Source organism: Temnothorax americanus, unplaced genomic scaffold, assembly GCF_048541705.1.
Source record: "Temnothorax americanus isolate GAGA-0224 unplaced genomic scaffold, ASM4854170v1 Scaffold9, whole genome shotgun sequence".
In the NCBI taxonomy this organism is placed as follows: Eukaryota; Metazoa; Arthropoda; class Insecta; order Hymenoptera; family Formicidae; genus Temnothorax; species Temnothorax americanus.
In genome coordinates this window covers 4773898-4792777 of record NW_027509812.1, presented here as the reverse complement: position 1 = coordinate 4792777, position 18880 = coordinate 4773898, and the positions used below count along the sequence as shown (strand labels likewise).

At 36.4% G+C, this 18880-nt stretch overlaps 4 protein-coding genes across 18 annotated transcripts; 2 read left to right on the top strand and 2 right to left on the bottom strand.

Moving 5' to 3' along the window:
* Window positions 1-250: 250 nt before the first annotated feature.
* Gip (hydroxypyruvate isomerase-like protein Gip) lies at window positions 251-1880 on the top strand. The gene is made up of 5 exons (XM_077425030.1): window positions 251-446; window positions 515-626; window positions 739-911; window positions 997-1116; window positions 1395-1880. The coding sequence occupies exons 1-5, from the start codon at window positions 251-253 to the stop codon at window positions 1580-1582; spliced, it is 789 nt and encodes a 262-aa protein (XP_077281156.1). The 3' UTR covers window positions 1583-1880.
* Window positions 1881-2524: 644 nt separating this feature from the next.
* On the bottom strand, window positions 2525-9641 carry LOC143907908 (palmitoyltransferase ZDHHC2). 12 transcript variants are annotated; one of them, XM_077425007.1, is made up of 11 exons: window positions 9506-9641; window positions 8908-8934; window positions 8651-8745; window positions 8426-8546; window positions 8066-8289; window positions 7808-7937; window positions 7598-7724; window positions 6679-6765; window positions 5375-5501; window positions 3679-3738; window positions 3225-3282 (listed from the first exon to the last, which is right to left on the bottom strand). In XM_077425007.1, exons 1-10 carry the CDS (start codon window positions 9624-9626, stop codon window positions 3727-3729), a joined length of 1071 nt encoding a protein of 356 aa, XP_077281133.1. In that variant the 5' UTR covers window positions 9627-9641; the 3' UTR covers window positions 3225-3282; window positions 3679-3726. The 12 variants fall into 12 exon arrangements, 11 of the variants coding, with proteins under 11 accessions (XP_077281128.1, XP_077281131.1, XP_077281134.1 ...); XM_077425002.1 differs by lacking the exon at window positions 3679-3738 and having other exon boundaries at window positions 2525-3282; XM_077425008.1 differs by lacking the exon at window positions 5375-5501 and having other exon boundaries at window positions 3065-3282.
* A 377-nt stretch (window positions 9642-10018) lies between these two features.
* On the top strand, window positions 10019-15979 carry LOC143907907 (WD repeat-containing protein WRAP73). 4 transcript variants are annotated; one of them, XM_077425001.1, is made up of 8 exons: window positions 10019-10160; window positions 10455-10740; window positions 10840-11022; window positions 11114-11293; window positions 14661-14933; window positions 15018-15174; window positions 15304-15513; window positions 15579-15979. In XM_077425001.1, the coding sequence occupies exons 2-8, from the start codon at window positions 10573-10575 to the stop codon at window positions 15782-15784; spliced, it is 1377 nt and encodes a 458-aa protein (XP_077281127.1). In that variant the 5' UTR covers window positions 10019-10160; window positions 10455-10572; the 3' UTR covers window positions 15785-15979. The 4 variants fall into 4 exon arrangements, with proteins under 4 accessions (XP_077281127.1, XP_077281126.1, XP_077281125.1 ...); XM_077425000.1 differs by having other exon boundaries at window positions 10112-10254; XM_077424999.1 differs by lacking the exon at window positions 10019-10160 and adding an exon at window positions 10200-10341.
* Elp2 (elongator complex protein 2) lies at window positions 11343-14290 on the bottom strand. Its single transcript, XM_077424992.1, has 2 exons — window positions 12916-14290; window positions 11343-12585 (listed from the first exon to the last, which is right to left on the bottom strand). Exons 1-2 carry the CDS (start codon window positions 14166-14168, stop codon window positions 11424-11426), a joined length of 2415 nt encoding a protein of 804 aa, XP_077281118.1. The 5' UTR covers window positions 14169-14290; the 3' UTR covers window positions 11343-11423.
* Window positions 15980-18880: the final 2901 nt, after the last annotated feature.

Below are 18880 nucleotides of genomic sequence, written 5' to 3'. Positions count from 1 at the left end.
TCGAGAGATATTTACCTTCTGTGATCACAGGTGAGTCTCTATTTTAAAACTTACGATTAGCTTCTGGCAACAGAAATTTTTTCTCGATTACAGCATTCTTATCGTAGATAAGAATTATTATATAATCGATGAAAGAAGCTGTGACTGACCGAAAGCTTATTTCACATCCATTCGTGTTACCCGTACATACATCGTACACAGCTAAACGGTTTCTTACAGATAGCACGTTCCTACCAGTTCCTATACTGTCATGGCTTTAAAATTCGCCAGTAATCTGTCTTTTATGTTCACCGAGGTTCCTAATATTATCGAGAGATATCAACTGGCCAAGCAAGCTGGATTTAAAGCGGTTGAAAGTGGATTTCCATTTGGCTTCTCTGTTCAACAAGTTGCCGCAGCCAAAAAGAAGGCTAATGTTGATCAAGTACTTTTGAATGTATTCACAGGTATGTGTTCATGTTATACATCGTAAAAATAATCTCATTAGTTTTAATTTCAACAATTGCCACGATAGGTGATGTTACAAAAGGAGAATTGGGCTTTGCTGCAATCCCGGGTGAAGAAGAACATTTCAAGAGGAGTATTGAGAAAACAATAGAATATGCAAAAGCCTTGGACTGTAAAATGTCAGTATATCCATCGTAATGCACAAACTCGATTGAGAATTAACGTAATTAATTCTTGTGATATTCCATGTTATATGTATATTCATATAATAATGAATTCTATCCTTAACAGGATTCATGTAATGTCAGGAAAAGTGGAAACTCCTACATCTGCTAACGATGTAGTTTATGAAAAAAATCTGTTGTACGCCATCGAAAAATGTCAAAAAGAGGATATTATTGTCGTCATTGAACCAATTAATAATTACAGTGTACCAAATTACTATATGAATAATTTTCAAAAAGGTACGAAGTTAAATTCATATTGTCTGACTTTACTTTATCGTCATAACGAGAGGCTATTAAAATAATTTCTTTATTCTTATCGCAGGTTTAGATTTGGTGAAGAAGGTAAACAGTACACATTTTAAGCTGTTAATGGATATCTTTCATTTACAACATTGTTGCGGTAATATTACAAAAAGTATTCAAAATTTTTTACCTTATATAGGTTAGTAACTTTATAATATTATATTCTTATAATTTTAGATTCTCTTTTTGTGTATAGTTTTATTACTTTTATTAATATATTATGTTTTATTAATGTATAGCATTATAATTTCAAAATTGCAATTTATTGTACAATTTAGTCAATTTAATCAATAAATAAGTTTCATTAATACGTAAACCATAAATAACCAAAAGTATTCATATGTTTCATTGATATATTAATATTAATTTTCATATTATATTTAAATAATATATATTCAATATATATTATTTTAATAGGTCACATTCAGATAGCTCAAGTTCCTGATAGGCACGAGCCAGATACTCCAGGAGAGATTGATTATAAATATGTTTTGTCTCTATTGGAAACAACTGGCTATACTGGCTATGTTGGTCTGGAATATCGGCCGAAATCATTAACAACGGAAGGGTTAAGTTGGATTAAAAAATATAGTTACACTTTGTAAATGGATATTCATGTATGTATATGTTATAAATGTATAAATGGATAAATTTTCAATATTAATGGTTTCAATATGTTCTTAAACAAAAAATATATTTTCATATTATATATATATGTATATTGTATATATGTGCAAAATGAAAAATAAACATCTGCTACAAAGTTTCACATAAACAAACATATTTACTATATTTTCAAATAGACAAGTCTTCAATTAGCAATAATTACTAAATAATTTTCAATAAATCTATTAATATGAATTTTTGCGCATTAATAGATTAAGAAATACATAATTAACATGCTTAAGTATATATTAATCTTACACAATTTGCATGTGTAAACTTATATAACTTAGCTTTTAATAATTGTTACATACATATAAAATTAATTACGCATATAGATTGTTCATGTATTTTGCACAAGTATAAACATAAATAATTTCTTGGGAAACGTATACGTAAGCAAATATGGCAGTTCAATATAAGTATATGTACATAACTTTTTGTGCCTGAGAGAGAAATCCAAATAATAATAAATTACGCAACCAATTGCATGTTTTCTACATTTGTTGAAATATTTGTGAAAATGATATTCTTCAAAATTAATATTATTAATTTTGTAAATAACCAAAAGTATTCATATAAGTACAAGCGTCGTCATTATTCTGCATAATAGCATTATATTATGCAACTGATCTTTTATATATAAATTTGAAAAATTAGTAGCACTTAATTATAGATTCCCTAAAATCATGATTCTTAAAAAACTAAAATTGAAATTCTCATACACAGATTTGTAAATATATTGTATAAATTTTTGTATTTTATGAATGATACAAATTTCCGATTAATGTGACACTGAATTTTACTCACCCTGACTAAAATTGTACTTTTTAAAAAGAATTAATATATTTTACGTAAAAATATCAAACGTGTAATAAAATTGCTAAATTATACATGTAATTTACATAAAAATCCTAATAAGGAATTACTATAAATTTATATATATAGAATCATCCTATCTATTTTTCACAATAAAGTATGGAGAAATTTTTATTCGCAAATGTTTGTAATTTCTATTTTGTTTAGCACAGATGTAGGTGCCTATATTTTGACAAAGATTACTGTTAATGGAGTATCCTCTGAATTGAACTGCAATGATTCTTTCCATCATTTTATGATGCAATTTGTAATCTACACACTCAATCAATTACAAATTTGTTGAAAAGTCGACATTATATATACATTACGCTACAGGTTAATTCAATTATATGTGATTCATTACGATTAAAACTACAAGTAATCATAACAATACTTTTAACAACGAATTCATATATATATATATATATATATATATATATATATATATATATATATTACAATATATATAATACAGTTAATATTCAAAATATCTTGCGGGACAAACCGCAAAGTTAAAAATTCTCGCGTTGACTGCAATAACAATTCAGTGTGAATTTCCTTCGCAATAACAGTACCTATGAAACTTTAAACGCACAACGCCGAGAATTGAAACGTAGGAAAGCACAAAGTAATATAAACTGATATTCTGAATTACGGTCGAAATACCATAAAATAAAATTGCAATTGCGTGATGGCGTGCAGATTTGTCGGCGTTATTCAGACAGCTTCTGTGATATTCATCAGTGGTTGGTCGACATCCACAGAAGGACCTATCACAGCAGTGCTGTAAAATATATTGAATATATTGTATCAAGAGGATTATTTCCAGAATCTTGATAACAGTACGGGACATGGAGATCTTATCTATTATGACAGAAAAATAAACATACACAAAAGCTGTCAATCACATATTGCACAAAAAAAAAACAAAAATTAATGCTTCATATAGCTTTCCGACAAATATTGTTATAAATACAATCATTATAAAAATAAAAGCGGTTGTTTTGCGTTCATCACTCAGGCGAAGATATGTTAGATATAGATCAAATAGAGAGATTCAAGATAACATAGAATAAAAAAAAGAATAACGCCCAAATTTTGATACAACTTTATATGTACGTGTTCATGCAAGCGTGAGAGATTAGTTATAATATTTAATCAAGACTACAGATAATATTACCCAGCGCCAAGAGCCAAAATTGTAGCTTCTTGTACCAATGTCATTTGATCAATGGTGGACCTGTGATCAATCAAAAATTCAGTAGGATGGATTATACCAAAGAGATACGCTATATTTACCTATGCATGACGTGTATAATTATATCTATATATTTAGATATATATATATATATATACACACTGTAAAGAAAATTCATATTACATATTCGATTCATAACTTGAAACTAACAAATTTGAAACATATATACTATACAAGAACATAAAAAATATGAAAAAAGATATTAATTTATTTCAATCAAGTAAAAGAAAACTTAACGTAAATATTATTTGTTATTTTTATATATATATATATTTCTTAATAGATATTAAAGTAATAACGAGAAAATTATTTTGTGTGGCAAGTTAGTAATATGGACTATCTCAAACAATTTTGTCAATTTGGTTTAAAATTAATTAATTATCAAAAGGGAAAATAAAAACAAGAAATAGTAACAGTTTCACAATTAGTTTGCTGTGGAAGCAGGAGCACTCGGTAAAAGAATAATATTTAATATTTATTAGTAGTAAAATCGGAAACTTACTGTAATCTCGTATAGTATGATGTATTTTATAATCCTATTTATATGATAAAACTTTATATAATGCATATGTAAAATATAAAAACCTTAAAGATGCATTCATATATACTGGATATCAATAAATAATATGTCTAATCGGGATACTTCTGTAAGTAATACTGTGCAAATTGTACTTTTGCATTTCTTAATATTATTATATATTTTATTTTCATTTATTGATGGGCATTGTAAACGTAGGATAGGAACTTTCTGTAAATATAGGATAAGATATAAAGAGTAATTGTTAATAAAATTTTATTTTTATGAAGAAACTGCCTCTTTACAGATGATTTAGTATTATATATTTTTACTTTATCATAAATACAAATGTCCGTTTTTAGCAACAAGGTAAGAATGCTTGAATTAACTATTGGAATGTATATATATAATTTTGTTATTAAGAGAAATAGTGCATAACAATAATATATACTTATTGATAATACAATACGAATTTCATTTTATAACAATTAAAATGCTGTCTAGGTACATCAATTTACACATTACATTGCGAGAACATATGCCAAGTCTTCCGAATAGATAACACATCCCACAGCTCATGATCTTAATTTTAATTCTCTGATCAATTTAAAATTAAGTTTTCTTCGCAGAAAATATTGAGAAATCGTCACAATAACAGTTCAATTTTGAATGTTATATATTTCTATAATTAAATTTTTAATTGATCTTAAATTTAAAATCTGTTACAGTTTACTTCGAATTAACAAAATTAAGGAAAGCATTACTTCATTATTTAATTTGTATATAAGAAATTTAATTTGCAAGATCAATCATTTTTTTAATTTAACAATTATTGCCTCGATATTTTCCTTTAAGAAAAACCGATTCCAAATTCGTCAGAAAACCTGTCATTAAAATTAGTCATGAATGATGGGAGATGCATTGTACTTCAATTGCTGATATTATTTACAGCTACATGTAAACTGTTAAATAACAACAAATATCTATCTATAAGTATAATTTGAGAAATAATTGCTATATGTGTAAAGTAGCATTTTGATACGCTTTGATCAATTTAAACAAAATTATTGTCTTGATCTAAGGATCGAGCCTATAAAGTACCTGATTTATGTAGGGAGATGGGGAGTCAAATTCGGTTTCATCACTCCATTGTTGGGTGCCGGGGCCCAACAGAGTATGAGTATCTTCATTGCACAGCCGCTCGGGAAAGTTTACCCCGTCTCCAAAACTGCAAGCCATACCCTACCTTCTACTCGGTGTCATCCCATGTCTACAGCCCTTATGGCGTAACTACATCTTACCACATTTTCATTTTTTTCAATTTTTATTTTTTCGTTTATAATTTATTTATGTAACCCCGACTTCACACACACACACACACACACACACACACACACACACAAAATGAACGTTCGAAATAAAGAAGCATCATAAAACAAGTAAAAGATACTTCTTCTATAAAAAAAAAAAAGATAGTTGTACATAGTTACACCACTTTTATATTAAAAGTACTGTCTGTAAGAACCAGATGCACAATACCTCGCGTCATAATTATATAAAAATTTTACACGAATTAGTCTTCAACTAAAATTTGTAATATGATAAAGACGAAATTTATAATATAATGTAAGACATGCAACTTTACCATAAAAATCAATCTCTTAATTTCTTTTATATAGATACATTTGAAAATATATCATCGTTAAATTTTTCAGTATACATTCTGTAACAAATACATATTTATTTATATAAATGAGATATTAAATATAATTAATATATTTTTACAGAACCCTGCAGAGATTTGTTTTGTAGTGATATCCTGTTACTGATTTTCCTTCAAAATACATTTCAATAAAAAAGCTAAAAACATAAATTTACCGAAAGTTACAAATATGCAAAGTGTGAACTGTGTCAATGCTGTCAAATATAATTGTAGTTGCAAAGAATATCTTCTCAGAAGCAGAAAGATTCGATTTTACAGACCTTGCAGACAAATTGTATAGAAAAGCTCAAGTTATATTAGGAAACAATTGGGGAATAGCAATAGAGCCAGTAGTGATAGTCAGCGTTAAACAAAAAGATACAAATGCGTCGCATGCAGCCTGGAAGCACTTAAAGGTCTTATCATTACTCTGGAACTCTACAAAAAAATAAAAAAGAGATATATAAAAATATAAACGTAAAAGCAAGAAAATATTTTGATTAAGAACAAAATATAAAATCACCAAACTTAAGAGTAAACGATTGAAAACTTCTTCTCGCAATTTTTTCTTCAAAACTTAACAAATTAAAAACTTTTATGTACGTATCAATCACATCTTTATCGAAGAAATAAAACGAGTTCCACAGTAAAGAATCAAGGTAATTAATATTGCACTTTTGTTTAAAATTTGTATAATGCTGACCTGTTCTGAGTACTGCCCATGGAGTCATAAGTATTGGGTGTGCCTTGGTGTTGCGATCTTACTGGGTAGACGACACCATTTCCCAGACTAGAACACATCCAATGCAACCACTCCAATTTAAAAATACTGAATCTTCTATCTTTTATCAGTAAGAGCGCAAATAAATATAGTGCTCAAAAGAATAATTTGAAAGTGCAAGAGTTGCGTACTAACTAACGGTGCACCCAAATAAAAAGTTTTTATATCCACATTTCTAAAAAAAAAAAAAAAGAAACTTATTGGAAAACGCGGGAAGATTTTATATACAAGGTGAAGATGGAAAACAGTAAATTTCCACTTATGTAACAATCTTTCTCTGCATCCTGCTCCGATTTATAAAATACAATAATTTCTCTTTTGTGTAATTATTATAACACAGAAATATAATTAAAAAAAGTAGTTTTAACATATATTCTTCCTATTACATCAATAGATGGAAATTATCCAAAAGTTTTTATAGAAAAAAAAAATATATATATATATCTTACACACACATAATCGGAACATTCTCCATTTAATTATAGATAGAAATATATATAGAAAAGTACTAATAAAAAATTTAAAAATTGTATCACATAAAACATGCGATTATTTTGCTTCTTCGAAGGAAAATAAACTTTGAAACGATCAGAATTGCTCACACTTTATATTCAAGACCCTGCAGTACTTATGTTACCGTATTCAAATTTCGTTTAAGTATGCCAAACCGCATAGTTGTTTTTTTACAGTAAAGATTACGATAGGCGGTATACTAGAAGCATACAAATTGATATAATAGTTCAATTATTACGTATTGCGCAAATGGTTCCCACTTAGTAAATTATACAATTTTATATATATATATCGCGCATAAAATATTAAAGAAATGAAACGCACGTACCTGCTAAATATGGGTAGAAACCAGAGTCGTGGATTATCTCCAAATACTTCCTGAAAATTATTGTATTTTCCCAAACTAAATCCATCTTTGTCTTTTCCCGTTCGAAACATAGGTGCTCTAAAGGCCTCTGTAAATACAGCGACACGGTGCTGATTCAACATTATAGACAAATATTGTTGCAATATTAAGATAGAAATATCCAATAATTACCTAGTGTCGATCTATTGTGCGCAACGAGATAGCAATGGTAGAAGAAAAGAGAGGTAAGACTGACGGCGAACATCAGCGCAACGAAGAAAAGGAATAGTAAATGAAATTTACCCATTCCGTCTAATTCGCCCTGCAAAACGAATCGCAAATTAAAATTAATTTATCAATATACACATTACATTTTGGCATTACGCAATCTGAATATATCACTTTCGTATAAATTATAATTCATTGCAAAAGAAAAAAGATTGTACTCACTTTCCAAAATTGTATAAAGTATTGCAACGATGTGGCGGTAATAAACATACAGTAGATAAGTCCATACGCCAGAAACAGCATGAAAAATTTGTAATTGTGGAAGCCTACGCAATTGTTCACCCATGGACAATGATGATCCATTTTTAAGACACAAGTACCACATACGCTACAGTGGTGTGCCCTATCAGGTTTTATTAACTGACACTTCTCGCAGAAGCGCATCGCTAGAAAGAAAGAATATTATCGGTATAAACTTCAAGTTCTTTTAACAATTCTTATTTTTAAGCTATAATTGTTTTTATAATAAATCACACGTCATTAATAATAATAATAATAATAATAATAATAATAAATTGTTACCTCCTTTTATGGTGCGATTAGTAACTGGAAGATCTTGTGCAAATCTTTCCAAAATTTGTCTCTGCGTTTCCTCAGTTTCAGCCTGTTGCAATTTCTCCATTTCAACAACAGGTATTTTAAACTATAAAGGTTAAAAAAATATATACATCATTTATATTGTATCGTAATATATGTAAACAATCGTTTATAAATTGTCTTTTATATAACAGACTTTTAGAGATTTACCTTATCCGGCACTGGTACTAAATTTGCGTACACCGTCTGCCAATACGACCATAAAAACATCAGAATCAGGATGTGGAAGAAAAGCAGATAGAAAGCTGTTAACACACGCAAACAATAAAAGTGTTGGATGCGCGCATGGACTGCTTCCCAGAATTAGAATATAGTCTAAGAGTTATAATTATAGAAATAATAAAAACAGCCAAATAAAGTAGTAAATTGCAAGAAAAAGTTGCTACATAAACGATTAATATACGAACCTTCTTGAACATAATTATCTATTGTATCTGAAACAAACAAACACACACATATAAAATAATGTAATATAAAGTTTTCAAGCAAGCTCGATTTTGCAACTGCGCCACTGATCTATAAACGTATACACAAGACGTTCGTTTATAAAATGGCTCTTTGCGTATATATTTATTACGTATATATGTAAATATCGAGTGGAATTTTGCCGTTTTATTTTACCTCCGTTTATCACCGATGTTTGCACAATCGCACAGATTATGTAAAAAAAAAATATCGCAAAAGGAATAACGCTATTTGTAAGATTAAGATCTACAATCCCAAGATAAAGAAATATTCAATTGCTCAATTACGTCACTGACGAAGAAAACATGAACGCGATCAAGCGTAACCGGGAAGGGCGATGGGAGATACGCGATACGCGATATCCCGAAAGCCCGGGTTTTTTTTTCTTACGACCAACGCTTGCCGCCCGCCGCGCGTGCGTGAGCGTGGGACAAAATTAGCGAGGACGTCGTCGTCGTCGGCTTGAGAGACCGGTCGAGGGAACAACCGAGAAGAGAACAAAACTATAGGCAACCAGGCAAACTAGCCCGTTGTACTCACAGTAGCACAATTGCACCACGTAGGCGTAATAGGACCACGCGACGATCGTCAGGATGAAAATCACCGGTAACCACTTGACGGCCTTGACGCACCACCAGCACGAGCCGTTTTGCTTGCCCATTCTGTTCACCGGGTCGACGTCGACGGCGTGCGCAAGAGTGCGGCCCTCGTCAACAACGCGTTAACCCTCGGCCGGCTGGAACGCAGCGGCATATCGTGGCACCGCACCAGCGCACCCCGGGGCTGAGGCGGCCCTTCTCGGCCTTATCTTATCCCTTCTCACCGGACTGGCGGACTCCACGTAAAACGTGCGGCCAAGCGCGAGAATCACGTCATCGCGCAAACCAAGCCCAAGCCCAAGCCCCGCGTTATCGCGGCATCGCGCCCTCCACGACGGCGACGTCGGCGACGTCGGCGACGTTCACGTTTACGAGCGCACGATGAGACCGTCGAGACCCCGATGTGACAGTGGTGACAGTGGTGCGCGATTCACGCGAAGCGGACGGCGGACGCTCGTAACAGTCGTAATCTTATTTTGGACTGGCCACTGCTTTGCACACCGCACGTAACGCCGCGGTCGCCGCGCACCATCTCACGATCTCACCACCGACTCCGACTCCGACCATATACTGTGGTCCGACCCGACGTCCGTCAGGTCCGTCTTCCGTCCGCCTCGTCTCGCCGTCTCGCGTCTCGCCACTCGGCTCGGTTCGGCTTTCGGCTTGACAGATATACCGACCATGGAACAAGTGTGTTCGCAAGACGCGTTGCGCCGGTTGCGCGCAAGTCTCTCTTTCTTTTTTTCCATGGTCTCCGACCTGAAAGACGTGGGGGAGGTTATAGAGACTATAATTTAGACCAAAAAGAAGAATATATATTCCATTCGGTTAATCAAAGACACGTTTAATAATTTTTTTACGCAACAATTTTACAAATTGTAACTTTTTAGATGATACGAGCATTACGATTGGCGATACTGGACATTACTGAGACCAGTGAGACCCAGGGGTTGCCAAGGATGGCCAAGGAAACCGCCGCAGCTGACCGCAGCTTTCAAATCTGTCGCAATGGCCGCTAACGCCGACGAAGACAAAGTTTTTCGCATAAACAATCGTTTATGTCACTTTTCAAGAAATGGAGCGTACCTGGCGGTGGCGTTTCAAACGAATCTGCTCGTAAAGGATGCGAGGACTCTCCGTACCTGTCAGTCATTCGTATTCACGGACGTGATACAGGTTAGTCCGTATCGAGAGGAAAAGTTAAACCTCCACCCGCCACCCGTCGTTTCTCTACTTGCGTTTAATATCTATACCTTTATCTTTGTCACGTTGCAGTATATGGAGTGGTCTTTAAACAGCGAATATATTCTTTGCGCGAATATAAAAAGAGCTCGCGTTCAGGTATATTCGATACGCGATCCCAAATGGGAATGTAAACTTACCGAGGGCAGCGCGGGTTTGCAAAGCGTTACCTGGTCCCCAGATAGTAAAAACATTTGTACCATAGCAGATTTTAACGTAAGCGTATATTATCGGTAACATTCGCATTTTGCTTTTCGCTATATAAAAGAAACCTATATGCTAGCGTAAAACAAGATATATTTTACAGATCCAAATATCCATTTGGAACTTGGAAGAACAGACCGCGTCGTATATACAGAATGTAAAATCGTCTTCCTTTGATAAATTACATTTTAGTCCCAACTGTAAGAGATTAGCGGTAATAGTTGCGGAAGAAGGTCAAGATACGGTAGAGATTTACAAAACTGAGAACTGGAAGATAAGCCGAGTAAGTACAGCTGACTAAAACAATGCGTGGAATATTAAATAACACGTACATCTTTTTTAGAGATTACTTTTTATATTTTACACGATATTTTCGTACAATTTTATATGAAGAGCAATATTGAGGTAGAAATCTAACTTCGTCCTAGACTCATATAGTGTATCTTAACAGAATGGTCGGAACTACAGCTTGCTAATTCCAATCCATTATAGACATCGCAGCTCTTGGTAGGTCGAAACATGAGTCTTTTCACGGTTGAATGATGAGCCTCGGAAGTATTGTATTCTCTCACCCTCCTGGAGAATGCAGCGTTAGGCTGTCCATTTTCCAACGTCATTGCTGGATGGACAAATCGAAATTCTATGCGTCCTGTCTCGTATCCGATAGCTAGAAAATAAAAAGATAACCCGACGATTGGCGCGAAGCATAACGCTGTAACTGACTGGTTTTGCACGTCTATAATCATCTCTGGTGTAATATCTTTTATCGCGTTTATAGGCCATATAGCGATTTTTCCGTCTCTGGATCCAGTCGCGAAATATTCCGAGTCTCGCGTCCAGGCGCAGCACCAAATTATCCGCGAGTGTGGATTGTTTTTCTTGGAACTGGCTGCGATTAACTCGTAATGCGCGTCTGTAGTTTTAAATAACGACCATCTTCTGTCTCTGGATACAGACAGCAAATAATTGTCGTCTGGAGAGAACTCCATTTGCGTCACGGTCAATTGATGATGGATCAATTTTTGAACTTGTAACCAGGTGTCGGTGTCCCATAATAAGATTGCCGAATGTTCTCGAGTGGTTGATTTGCATGCTGTAGCCAGCAATTTTCCGTCGTGTCTCGCTGCCATGCAGAATATTTCGTAGCCATGTCCGTAAAGCTTATTCGTTTCTGGCCAAAGAGTGTTTTGCGTCAAGTCCTCTTCCGTAGGCGGCTCGTATACGTTTCCCGTCGCTAAATTCTTTGTATCTTCATCGTTTTCTCCCACATACGTTGCTTTGTTCGTTAATCCGAGAGAGGGTACAGCAGCACCGTGGGCCTTTACGGATGGAAAATAATCGACATTCAGCGATTCTAATCGATTCCTAAACGTAGACGTGGCCGTGAAAATGCGCACCACCTTCTCATCCGCTCCAGAAGCATATATGTGGGGTGCTAACATAGTTAAACAGGTCACGTCGTATCCGTGTACCTGAGGACGCGCAATCTCGTGCCACGCTTCCCAGGCCTCATCCAACTTTTTATACTTCGCGTGAATTCTTGTAGTTTGGTCAGCACTGGCTGTGATGAGAAATCTGCAAAGAGTAATGTAATACAATATAATTATTCCTTTCAGATTTTTGACTTATCTTTATCTATTCCGATCCAATCGAGATACTTGATGCATACAGATTAAAACGTAATAATTTATCAAAAAAATTTATATCTATTAAGTAGGTATGATAAACTTGAAAAAAATTATTTTACGACATTAAAATGTATATAATCTGCAGAACAATTGAATCAAAAAGATTACAATAACGTTAAAAAAATGTTCAACTGTTGCATTTATCTGCAAATTTCTAAACATTTAAGGATCGCAACCACGTATAAGAAAATCATTTTACAGATGAGACTGTACGGACCTTCCTTTCGGGTCCCAACATAAATCAACTACTTCAGAGAAGTGTCCACCAGGCGCGGGATGTGGAAGCCATTTATTCCTTTCCCGAGACCATTTCCAGATATGGAAAGAGCCCCGATAACCATATGCCAATATATGTTGTCCATGCGGGCCATTCGGGCATTTCGGGCTAAATTTGCAGCCATAAAAGCCCAAGGAATTACCGCCAACCTTTCCGACTCGTACCGCCTCTGTCCACATTCCGTTCGTAATCTCATCCGGTTTCCATATAATCATAGTTTTGTCCATTGAGCAGGACAGCAATTGCATTGTTCGACGGTTAACTGTCCCACGGCCTGATTCCACGGGCTGCCAGTGCACACCGTAAACCCAGCTTTCGTGACCACAGAGCACAGATTCCAGAGTAATATTATATCGTTTATCGTCCGTTGTAAAACGGTGACTTTCCAGTTTAAGTTCGTCGCTCGACGATTCTTCAACAGTTTCGTTGATCTTCCATAATCGTATCGTGCAGTCTTTCGAGCTTGTTGCGAGGAAAAGATTTCCGTTGTCATCCTGAGTGAAATCCATGCATATTACCCAGTCTTCGTGTCCAACTAATCGCTGGACTTTTACGAAAGATGGTTCCACGTTGGAATCTGCGTCGAATCTAGTGGTATACAGCAAAATAGAGGCGTCCTCCAATGCTACGGCCAAAAGAGGACATTTGTTGTTCGGCAGATGCGTCAAGCGACAGTACATCGGTAACTTTCTTCCGTAATCTATAGTCTGAATGTGCTTGGGATGACTCCGCTCTTCTTCTCTAAGCCATAGTTTTATATCGCCGTTGATCGAACCTGTGCATATCAGTAGCTTGCCAAACTCGAAATCGAACCCTTCGGACAATTGGAGGGAATCGGCAAAGACAACTGTGCTCCCTACATTCAACACCGAGGTACGCGAGTACGTAATAGTCATGGTATCGCGACGCAACGTTTGGCTCCAGATGATCGCGGTACCGTCCACGGAGCCCGACAGCAATTCCTTTTCCTTCAAGTGGTATGGGTTCGTATTCCGCGGCCTTTTTATCCAGTGCACCGTGTTGACGCGATCGCTATGCAGGTGCAGCGTGTGCGTCACGCGGCCGATGCGCTTGCTCGTGTCGTATATGGCAATCGCGTTTCGCGTCCCGAAACAGAGTAGCCCGTTGATGCCCCAGTCGGCGCAGTGAGGAACGGGGTTGCACGAGCAGGCGGTGTAAGCGGCGCACGGCATGTTGAGAATCGTTGCGAGGACCAGCGAGAAATCGAGAATGCTTCAAATATTCATGCGGTCGCGATACGGCGGCGGTCAGCGGCGGTCGTCAGCGGCCATTTTTGACATGTGCTATGCACTGCTGTGCTATGTGCGCACAACACAACGAGGATAGGGTAGGAGTAGAATCTGTTCTTTTTAGTTCAACTTTTGCACTTTCTCTCCTTTTTCTCTCCGCGCACACGCGGCTCATATCTCGGAGAGAAGCTGAGATATCTCAAATTTCAATTATATCTCCAAAATACGTACAAGTTGACGCAGCTATAAGGGATTTTCGATAGATTGTCGGCGTATTTGAAAATAAACTTTACTGTTGCTAGAAAGGAAATGAGGTTAGAGAGAGAAAACTACACCTGCGCTTCCAGTTTGGCAGCCATAAAAATTTCCTAGGACGCGTTGACGCCGGCGTATCCCGGATTGGCGCGAAATAACAAATTTGATGAATTGTTTCAGAAACTTATCTGCCATCGTTTACACGGCATCGACGGGATTCGCTGGTCACCGAACGACGACGCGTTATGCGTATGGTGTTCCTCTCCAGCCGAACCTAAGCTGATCGTTTATTCCATCGCGTTGGAGAAACACGTGGCGGCGTTTTCCCCGCTGGAAACAGCCCAGCCCGCGTCTGAGGCATGCGACTATGGAAAGGAGCTGCTGAGAGGAATTGAATATGTCGAATGGATCCCCAGCGGACAGCTGTTGGCTGTAATCGGGTTTAACGAAGTGGTAAATTTTTAATCACGCTGCATTATATACGTTATCTCGTTTTTGTGTTGCGCGTATTTACGGTTATTTAAAATCTGTATCCAGGTCGTCCTTCTTAATTATATCACGTGGCAACCGTTGTCGAAGTTATATATGGATCCAGTAATCAGGGAATGCAATTACTTAACGAAAGTATACAAGGAATGCGCCGATTCGGAGAAAGTTTCTAATAAACGTTTCGCGTCCTGCGAGGAACGCGTGTGTGAGTGAACGATACATTGGCGAGTTCAAGTTCGTCACGTTTGAAACGCACGTTTGTTATTGCGAAAAAATTTCTAATTATATTCTCAATACAGATTTTTAGCACTTTTGATTTTTTGTTGAATTTTAGTACGCGAGATACACGAACGGCCCATCTGCATTGAAATTGGAAAGAAGGACGATAACGACAATTTTTCGGTGGCGAAGATTAAACTGTTTGAATTTAGCTCATGCGGACAATATCTGGCTCTGAAACACGAGCTTTATCCTACTACGTTGTGGATATGGGACATCTGTACGGATTATCTGGATTATTTGCTACTTGAAAATCCCATTACAGGTACGTCGACAAAAATTGATCGACTCCTTTCAGAGGTATTAATGCAGTAATTTTATTATGTTAAGCTATCAAATGGAGTCCCGTTCACCCACGATTGCTCGTACTTTCCGAGTGTACACGCGTCTACGAATGGACTCGAAAAGACGCAAGCTCTGTGCCAATGTCTAAAAATATGTCGGTCGTAGACGCACATTGGCATCCTTTGGGAGAAAAAGCTGTGTTGTGCGGCTATAATAAAGCGATGATTTATGAAACTGCAAATACATCTTAATAAATAATAGTTGTTTTGATTCAAATCCGTAAATACATTACATAAATAATATACCTATTAAATAAAATATTTTCAAATTTAGAGCGAAATATTTTGGTCATGAATGTAATTAAGTAATTAATATTGTTAGATAAAAGGATTCAGTTCTGCATTTTAAAATACTTATTACAAATAAACATATTTGTAATTTTCGAACATTTTGTGTTTCAAAATATTAAAATCTGCAGTTTATATTACATATCTTCGTTTTATGATCTGATTGAAGATCATTAAGATTTATGGATAGACATCGAACATAGTCGTTACAACGTTTATAGATCATCCATCGTCAAGATGTCGCGTGAGGCGTGAGAAATAGATAGTGGCAGTTTTCTCTATTCAGGAACGTAGCGCTAAACGGTACATCGTACACACTTTAGTCTCTCTCATCGTCAATTTCATTTTAATTCCTCTTCCAAAATAATATATTTTATTAAATTCATAATTACCATTAAAAAATAAGTTAAAAGTTACAGACTGACGTAAACATTATTTTATGCCAATTCATACATTTCATTGATTTATGCATCTCATTAATATGTTTAGAATACGTTCTCTTTTTAATTTTATTTTGCAGAAATGAAAGGAAGAGAGCGATTATCTCTACATATAAAACATATGTTTATAAAAATACGAAAAATATGAACTTTTTGTTCGCAATATTATTTTTTTGCAAATCAAAGGATTTTAATAGTATGGAAAATCAATTTATTTGGACAACAAGAGGCTTGTAATTTCAACAAACTGGATTCAAAAAGCACATTTCGAACGATTTACTCCATAAATCTTTGAGCGCGGGGTGCAACGGAAATGAAGTGGCGTCTACATTACTGTCGGAGAAAGCGAGTGTCCGCGAATGGTGACGCGGCCATCCATTTGCGATATACGTTATACACGAAGAGGATCAAAAGATTCTAAGCAAGCATGATTATGCGCTTTATGTATACTGACGTGCAATTCCCCACCCGCGCATGGAGAAAACCATATTTTTCATATAAGATTTGCTTTACCCGAAGGCGAAGTAGCTCGAGATGTGCGTCTACGACCGCGCGCCGCGCCGGCCGCGGCGTTATCTTTCATTTTATCAGTAAGAAGACGGCCACTACGTGAGAACGCTTATCCTTTTTGTCACGGTGATAGCTAAAAAGATCGAGAAGACATTTATTTTGCGTCGTTGCGAGTTGGGAGCTACAACGAAAGGAGAGGAGGAAATGAAAGTATCCAAATGGTGAATCGAAACGTTTAATTATCGAAACAGGAGATTTTTTTCCATTTATAGGAGAAATGAAAGCGGTCGTTATTTGATACAATATTTATCGAACTGTAAACCGTTGGGGCAAATTTTACTGTTTTCAGTGACAAATCAAAGGGATAATTTTTCAATCCATGGATAAGACGTTGAACCGGCCGAAATGCCATCGCCGATTATCGCGTGTACATAATCGCGAGAGCGCGCGGCTAATTTGCGATTAAATTCGTCGCTGCTTTTCTATGCGTTTAATTACACGTTCTCTCCAACGGATAATTAGTCGAGTAGAGCGTGGGTCTAAAAGCGGTTTTTGCGCGAACCCTGAAATATGAATCACGGATAAACACGCGTTGAAGTCGCGTCGAAGAAGTTATTAATTCAACGGCAGTGAAAAGACCTTCCCAAGATTATAGATTGCTCATTAAATGTCGAATCTCCTTCGATCCTAAATGACCACACCCTTCGGAATATCTGTCGTATCTATATATAATTGGCAAAAACGTGACGCGCAGACACATTCTTTCCCTCTTTATTTCTCGCAAGATGCCATACGCGATCGCGAACGACGATTTGCTACGCGGCCCCACGTCTATACTCCGGGGGAGCACATTTCCTACTTTCTCCGCGATCCGTTCGTCACACAGCTCGTACATACATATATTTACCAATCTACTTACAAACGTCTATCTTTCGTTCAACGGCACTCGCTTGCGCGAGGTAAATCGAGGAAGATTTATCCACGAGGATCTCGATCTGCTCGTGCAATCGAAAGGCATGTGAACGTCTGAATGTCATCCCCGCGATAACGTTGAATTTCGATTTTCACAGATTTGCTGCAATGCAACATGCGTTGAAGATATTTACAATTTTATATTATTATAATACATTTTATAATTAATATGTTATTTATGTTTTTCCTTTTTTAAAAAATTCTATTTTTCAGCGATTTAGCTGAAAAATCTGCCACAGACGCGAATTTTAGGCAACTTTGTATGTGCGGTAGACAATCATCACGAATATTTTATTATTCTACAGTATGTTCTCTTTTTTTTTTTACAAGAGATCTAAATTTTTGTCACTTCGTGCTAACGACGTTCTCACGGCAATTAGACATTGTTATCGTCGCGAATACGAAGGAGCTTCGGTGCTTTCTCGGTGTCGTTTCTCCCGTTACATACATAGATGCACGGTTCGCCGCGTACTATCGTTGTAACATGAACCTCTTTGCCTTCTCCGACCGTCACTTCCTGCACACGTTCGCCGCGAACTGCAAAGAGACCGATAATGTCGCTTCTACAGTCTGCCCGCGATCGCTGCGGCGCTCGTCATGCGAAAAAAGCTCGCCGCAAGATTTTTCGCCTGCGAACGATCATGGCAATCAAGCGGTCAAAATATATATATTATCGAAATTAGATAATATGACATTAGATATCCAAAAGAAAATGCGAAAATTAAATAGAATTTCAGATGCGCGTGCTAGTATAATTTTTTTCGTGATTTTTATCCCAAACTCCGAGGAGGAACGAGGAACGTGGCGATAAAAACGTCCTATATAGGGTCGTGAGTGGTCGTGAGAATGACTGTCGATCATGGTGCGCTGTCTACATGAGCGGGAGCAAGGCGATGCACGTGCACACGTTCGTACATACATGAGCGGCGGACCGCTCACGTTCACTCACGCGTGTTTCGCGCACACACGGTAACGTGTTTAGAAAGTCCGAGCAACGAGAACACCATCGTCGGACGTCGGCGCGGCGCGGCGGTACGCGGAGGGTACGCCTTGGTACCAGAAGGTAACGTTTGCCGAA